The 6,692-nt window shown below is 42.5% G+C and overlaps 1 protein-coding gene across 1 annotated transcript; it reads left to right on the top strand.

The window, feature by feature from the left end:
* Positions 1-1,858: 1,858 nt before the first annotated feature.
* On the top strand, positions 1,859-4,781 carry LOC119352147. The gene is made up of 3 exons (XM_037618871.1): positions 1,859-2,616; positions 3,700-3,941; positions 4,017-4,781. The coding sequence occupies exons 1-3, from the start codon at positions 1,920-1,922 to the stop codon at positions 4,686-4,688; spliced, it is 1,611 nt and encodes a 536-aa protein (XP_037474768.1). The 5' UTR covers positions 1,859-1,919; the 3' UTR covers positions 4,689-4,781.
* The last annotated feature ends 1,911 nt before the right edge of the window (positions 4,782-6,692 follow it).

The raw sequence follows: 6,692 nt of genomic DNA, 5'->3' as shown, positions 1-6,692 counted from the left end.
AATTAGTGCTAGACCTAGTTCCTCTAATCCTCATAATAAGAAGCCCGGTGTGGTTCTAATCTCCTTCCTCTAATTCTCCGGTGATGATTAGCTCTTGACGACGAAGCACTGCTGGATCGTGAAGACCGTACGCTTGCAACCAAGTAGAGAGGTCTTGTTTTCGATCTTGTGTTCGACGGATCGTTCATCTACGGTACGAGGGACTCCAAGTACGATATACACCGACTCATCTACTTCCGCTGCACTCCAAAGTCGGTAATGCTCGTTGATCCAAACCTTATATGCATCTTCATATTATTCCTGGGTGATCGTCGGATGATATTTTTTGTTTTCTACTACGTTTCCCAACAAAACTAACCTTACTTAGAGGTAAGATATGGTTAAGTGTTGAGGTTGCAGCAAGCAGTTGTGCAACTAGTTGATCAAGAAGTGATCCTGAACACCTGCCTATGAGTCATTCATAATCCCATGGTGTCCTTTACTTGCTTGCAGTCCCACAAGAAGAGACAATCATGGTTACAAACATGGTTAAGCAAGTTTTAGTTATTAGTCGACGTTGTTCTACGCCTAGCATTATAAATTTCCGGGTCGCCCATAACCTCGGGCACAACTTTTTGAAATATTTTAACTGTGGGGTGCTTCCAACTGTCCATTATAAGTTTCGCATTCATACTCGTTCCTCCAAGTTCAGGACCATTAGAGCCTAGATTCGTTCTGGGAGTTCGGAGTAACAAGTCCTCTACCTAATGTCCGCCTACTTCACTCGCCTTCGTCCCCAAAGTCCGCCGCATAACCATGCCCCTCAACACCCCCGCAATTGCGCCCCTCGCCGCTGCCCCCGGCTCCCTCAACCAGTTGAGCCACATGTGCTCCCTTTCTTCGCTCATGACACACGCTAGCCAGCTGGACGCTGGCACCCATAGCCATGGTGTTCACTGGCTTGTGCGGCGACCGCCACCGTTGGATGCAAGAGAGATGGAGAGGGGTGAGATATGCAGCATCAGGGCAAGGTGAGACAATGTGCACCGCTTCGTCCGAGGCTTGCCCGTATCCGCCAGCTTTTCGCTACTCCTTTCAACCCCTTTTTGAGTGAATATTCTTTGAATCAAGCTATCCCCAGTCATCCAAAATCATTAACCAAACACATGGCAACCACTTTAAAAGTGGCTATCCTTAGTCTCAAGGGATAACCCTCAAATCAAGCACATCCGGATCCATTTGGCCCACTTTTGATGTCCTGATTTGATGATTACGGCTGGATGGGCGACCTTTGTTGTGTGCGAACACGTTCATATGAGTTTGTGGATATTCGACGTGTCCTATTGATGCAAGGTGTTGAAGTTATCCTTATATTGGGGGGCTAGATGCGCACAAGTTGGACGCAAATCGCTGTTCGGCAGCAGGGCCGGCAACTGCGAACACTGGATTGGCTGTTTATGTGGTGGGGGTGACATTTTACAAAACTGTCACGATAGTTTGTTTAATTTTAGGGGATTTTTTACTGCCACCATTCGATCCAAATCAGATGGCTCTGGGTACGTTCACTGGAATCTCACCCCAGCGACCGTTCGCCAATAGCTTTTCCGCCAAAGATAGATTAAGGCGAGAAGCGGCCAAACCGGAAGTTTTTTATTATTATTATTTTGAAGAATCGGAACCGGAATAGTTTAGAGGGGAAAACGGACTTATATCTCCGCCAAAGAGGCGTTCTCGGTCCCGGTGTTGTATGCTGGCTATGAGGTGCGGCGCGTCTAGAATTCTCGATCTACTCGGCCGGGCTGAGCCTGAGAGACTATATAATGAGCACTCGCCCCTTTGAACCGTATCTGCAAAACCCTAGGTTTTACCTTTGCCTCACCTTCCACTAAAAAAAAAAGCGGCGGCGGCGGCGGTGTGGAGAAGAAAGGACGGACGGTGAGATGGCGACCGCAGGGATTTCCGAGGCAAGCAGTGGCGAGTATTCGTGCTTAAGAGAGGAGCTCTATGAGGCTGCAATCTTCGTGCTTGAGAGTATACGCCGGATCCATGCCGGGGAGAACTCGGCGGATCACGATAATCTGTTGGACTTGAAATCGGATATGCTCCAGTTGTCGGAAAAGATCACCCATCTTGCCGATTCTGAGACTCGGAAGATGGAAGGGTCTGAAGCAAAGGGCATAATCCGGCCAGCGAGAGCCGGCGACGAGAGCAAATTGGTGCTGATGCAGAGCAATATTGGCGGCGGTGGCAGCTTCAAATATGGTGTACTCGCGGGGCACTTCGATGACCTGTGGGACGACATGCGCCAGCTAGCCTCAACAGAATCGAAATTTCTAGCGATATGCATGTTTTCCTGTGAGTCCTTCGTACGCTGCTGCTCCACATTGAAGTTCATCTCTGCAGTTATCAACAGGCTTGGTAATTGGGTGCCAGAATTGTCAGTGGCAATGAAATCTATAAAGGAAGATGTCCCCAAAGAGGCGGGGGCTGTGGATGTGGATGAAGATGGGGATGTGGATGAGGATGGGGACGTGGACGAGTATGAGGAGGAGAAGAAGGCCGAGGAGTATTATTTCGCTGCCCATCGTAGATGCTGGGAAAGTATATACAGCAAGGGTCGCAGCTTTGAAGACCCAAGTGAGTAAACATGCATGTGTGCTAGCAATACTTCAGTTAGTTTGCTCTTCTTTTTCTACCTAGTACTAGTAAGGTACAAATGCATTGCGTAGGAATTATATATAGGCAAAATTGGATGTATTGATGTTGTCTGTGGGAACTTGTTAAGGTTCGTTAAGGTTTTAAGTTTTTAACTGTTTAACATCTCAAAAAATATGGAACAAATACTGGAACATCATTCCAATGATATCCAGCACAAAGATTGGGAAAATAAGACTCTTTGCTTCCTCTTCGGTAAAAAAAGAACATTTCAGCTTGCTGCAACATGTATAGGAACTCAACCATTTGTTTATTTTGTGCAGGGCACATAAAACCGTATTTTTCCATCGCATCGTTAGATCATCTTACGTTATAGCCCTATTGTTATAGTATTTTTTTTCCTTCTACAATGTCGATACCTTAAATGAGTTCCATGGTAACTATTGATAGAAAATTCTCTCTTTATATATGTGTGTGTGTGCATGACGTAGATGTAGATTTAATTCTCGTAGTTCATTTGCATGTGGTATAATAATACACGAAACTCATATGAAACTAGATAACACCCACCATGTTGCTGCGAGAATTTATAGCAATGAAATTATTGAAAATAAAATTAGAATATTTTGAAAATAAGTCTCGCCATATGAATGGTAGAAAACTTAGGTAAATGGAGGGTGCATATGAGAATAATACTGGGTTGCATTCTCGTCATATGAACGGTAGATAACCTAGAGGTAAATGGAGGGTCGATGCATGTTTCCCTTGTGACATTCAAATTCAATTATTTGTTGCTGAAAAATAGAAAATAGAAAATGTTGATGTAGAGTAAAACAATGATGCCTGCTAGCGATACTTAAATTAGTTTTATTTTCTTCTTGTACTTGCTGCATATCTCAAGCAAGCTAATCCGTCCTGTAAGTGTAGCGATTTACTTGTTATGTTACCATATTGATTAATATTTGTTCTTGTTGATTTAACAAACTTGAATGGACTGTAAAATTAATTTGTGAGCTCTTAAGTTAGTTCTCGTTAGATTTCTAATACATACTTGGTTGTGTGCAGCAATATTCAGCTCCATGCACTTCACCCACTACATGCCAGGCCACTCTGGCCAAACTCCAATGGGTGCTAGATTCTTGAGGACCATGCAGATCTACTCCATCAATGTCACAGAAACCGAAGGCTTCGCCCTTGAGTGGCCTCTGGAGGTATACGGCGTGGTCGCTGCCCGAGACATGGTGGACTACCGTCGCAACCTTCTCTTCCTTCGCACTAGGGATGACTGCCAAATCCTTACGAAAGAGGTACGCAATGGTACTTTCCTTTTCTTCTATTTCTTGCTGCCTGCAGCCTTGTTGACAAGCTAATAATACTTGCAGAATCCCTTTTTGCACTTGACTGGCCCGTCTCGTGCAATTATGTCTGGGGACACTGTTACAATTGAAGCTGATCTAAAGCTAAAGGGCACAGTAAGGTCCAAAGATAGAGTACTGATCAGTAAAGCCTTCCCTTCTCATGGTGATAATTATGGTGATCGTCGTGATACACTTCTCCTTAAGGGCCTTTGCACAATAGAGTTACAGTGTCAGCATCTTGAACAATCAGTCCAAGCCACTATCCTCAGTGTCAGTGTAGTACATGGCTCATTGCCTTGTGAAAATGGCATTGTTTGTTATGCACTTCTTGAGGACAAAACTGAAGCCATTTTGTTGCTTGATTCACAAGCTGGAAAAATGCCCATTGATGAAGAGGGTAATCTAGAGCTGTCAAGGCAAGTTGTTTCTGTAAAATCAATGGGTAGGCTTACCATTTTTATAAAGGCCTTGTCAGCATGTGGAGAAATCAGTGGAAGTGTTGCCTTCATACCCAAATCCAGCAACGTGAGTCAAGAAAGCTGTTCCATTGGTGGATGTGAAGTGGAGATAACTGTTGCTTGGTCCCTTCTTGTTGAAAGCCAGCATGTTATAGAGCTGAAGGGATCTGCAGACCCTTACGAACATGAATTAAATCCATGTACTCCTCGGATGAAACTTGAGGAAGACGCTTTTTGAAGATGGGTTAGCATGTTCACTTTGTGAAAATTAAGTCATGCACTTTGTCCCTTCAGTTAACTTATCTGCTACTTATATTTTTGTAATGTTTCATGGTGAACTTTTGTGCTAGCTACTTGTTCCTGTCTAGCGTAGCGTATTATACAGTACTAGTAAGCTTGCACGTGCAACACATGTCTTGGCTAAAACTCCTTTAGAAGATATATCTACTCCTAATCAAAAACACTTTGTTTGTAGTTATATTTCTTCATGGCAGATGCCTGCACGTGCAACCCTGTTATAAGGCTAAAACTCCTTTAGAAGATATATCTACTCCTAATCAAAAACACTTTGTTTGTAGTTATATTTCTTCATGGCAGATGCCTGCACGTGCAACCCTGTTATAAGCTTAGCAAGAAAATTTCTTGGTCCCCTCTTAAACATGTGTGAACAAAATAAGCTACTAATCTCCTTTTAAATCAAACCAATGCTCCCTTGATCAATAATCAGAGCAATCCTGCACAACAACCTCAACGGCAATCTTCTCTTTAGTGTTCGCTCTCCATTTGTGTCGCCACCATTGACGACATCTTCGGCACACTACACCGGCTCTGGCAGCCATGAAGGCGATGGTAGATTTCGTGGGACTGTTGCGCATGGTACCAGGCCAAGCTGCTCACTCCAACCATGAAGGCGACCACCCGCAGCAAACATAGGATGGTCATTATGTGTTGCAAAGCAACATATGTATTGGTTGAAGTTACACGGCTGTAGTGGCGAAAAATAGTCTTAGTTGTTGCATAGAACAAGAAGGATCTGATGCTTCAATATCGAGAAAAATATATAGTGTACTACCCTCACCGGTATTGAGCAACATATTTTCTCTCACATTCTCTGTTGGTTTAAAAACATCAGATTGTCAAAAATAAGTACACAATAAGCAGGCAAGGAACCATGCCATGATTTCTGATCTTCTGTATATACTTCCAATTTTGGACAAATGGTAGGCAATAATTACGTTCATTTTTGAATGTAAATCATGGCAATACAACGTGGAGTTCAAACTTCAGTCATAACATGTGAAGAATGATTACCAATATATCCACATCAGAGGCCTATATTAAGAAACAACGAAACTGCTGCTAGGATGGTTGAATGAGAAGTCAACATCCAATATGAATAGATAGACAGTAGGTAGATAACAAGTTAACCTTATTTTCCTGCTGAATCTTGGATATGAACCCAGTATTGCGAACCAATGGCTTTGTTTTTTCAGAAATGGATCCTTTTCCCTTAGTTCTTCTATCAAAACAAACAACTTTCCCCAGGGTAACTACCATATGTCCGTTTCACAACAACTTGCACCATCCACCTGGTATGGTTCTTAGTTGATTGGAGCTACTCTTCTGCTCTCACAAGATATACAAACCAGACAATGTCATGTGTAATGCTCCAATAATCAGACAATCAAGATGCAGAATTATATATAGACCCCATCTGCTTAGTGAAGACATCTTAACTTGTGTTGACATTCACAAAGTGTCAGTAATGATTTTATAGATGACAAAAGCAAATTTATGCTATGCCAACAGAATTAGCAGTACATATTTTTATTGAAGTACATATGTACATGTACATTCAGTAGTCTACCGGATTTTATTCTTGTCAGAACATGCAGAAGATTTTAATTGAAGGTAAATAGACAAATACTAATCCAAGTAATATCAATATTGGGATGCTCTGGTTTATATATCCATGCTCTGAATTCTTGTGCAATATATTTTCCAAGTAATACCAATCTGATTTCTTGGTGATAACATGATCGAGTTAAAGAAAACAAAATACAGAACAACATTGTGAAAATATATTGCTAATGAAAACATTGTTCCCAGAAAAAGGTCAGCAGCAGTACTTACTTCAGCATAACTAAGAAATCTGACTATGTTGGTTTAATGTGATCACCAATGTCTTGATAATTTGCAATACATGCCACCAAGGAATGGCTCCTGCGACCCCGCGCCCGCC

The sequence above is a fragment of the Triticum dicoccoides genome, chromosome 2A, assembly GCF_002162155.2.
Source record: "Triticum dicoccoides isolate Atlit2015 ecotype Zavitan chromosome 2A, WEW_v2.0, whole genome shotgun sequence".
Lineage (NCBI taxonomy): Eukaryota > Viridiplantae > Streptophyta > Magnoliopsida > Poales > Poaceae > Triticum > Triticum dicoccoides.
This window is presented reverse-complemented; position numbering and strand designations above follow the sequence as displayed.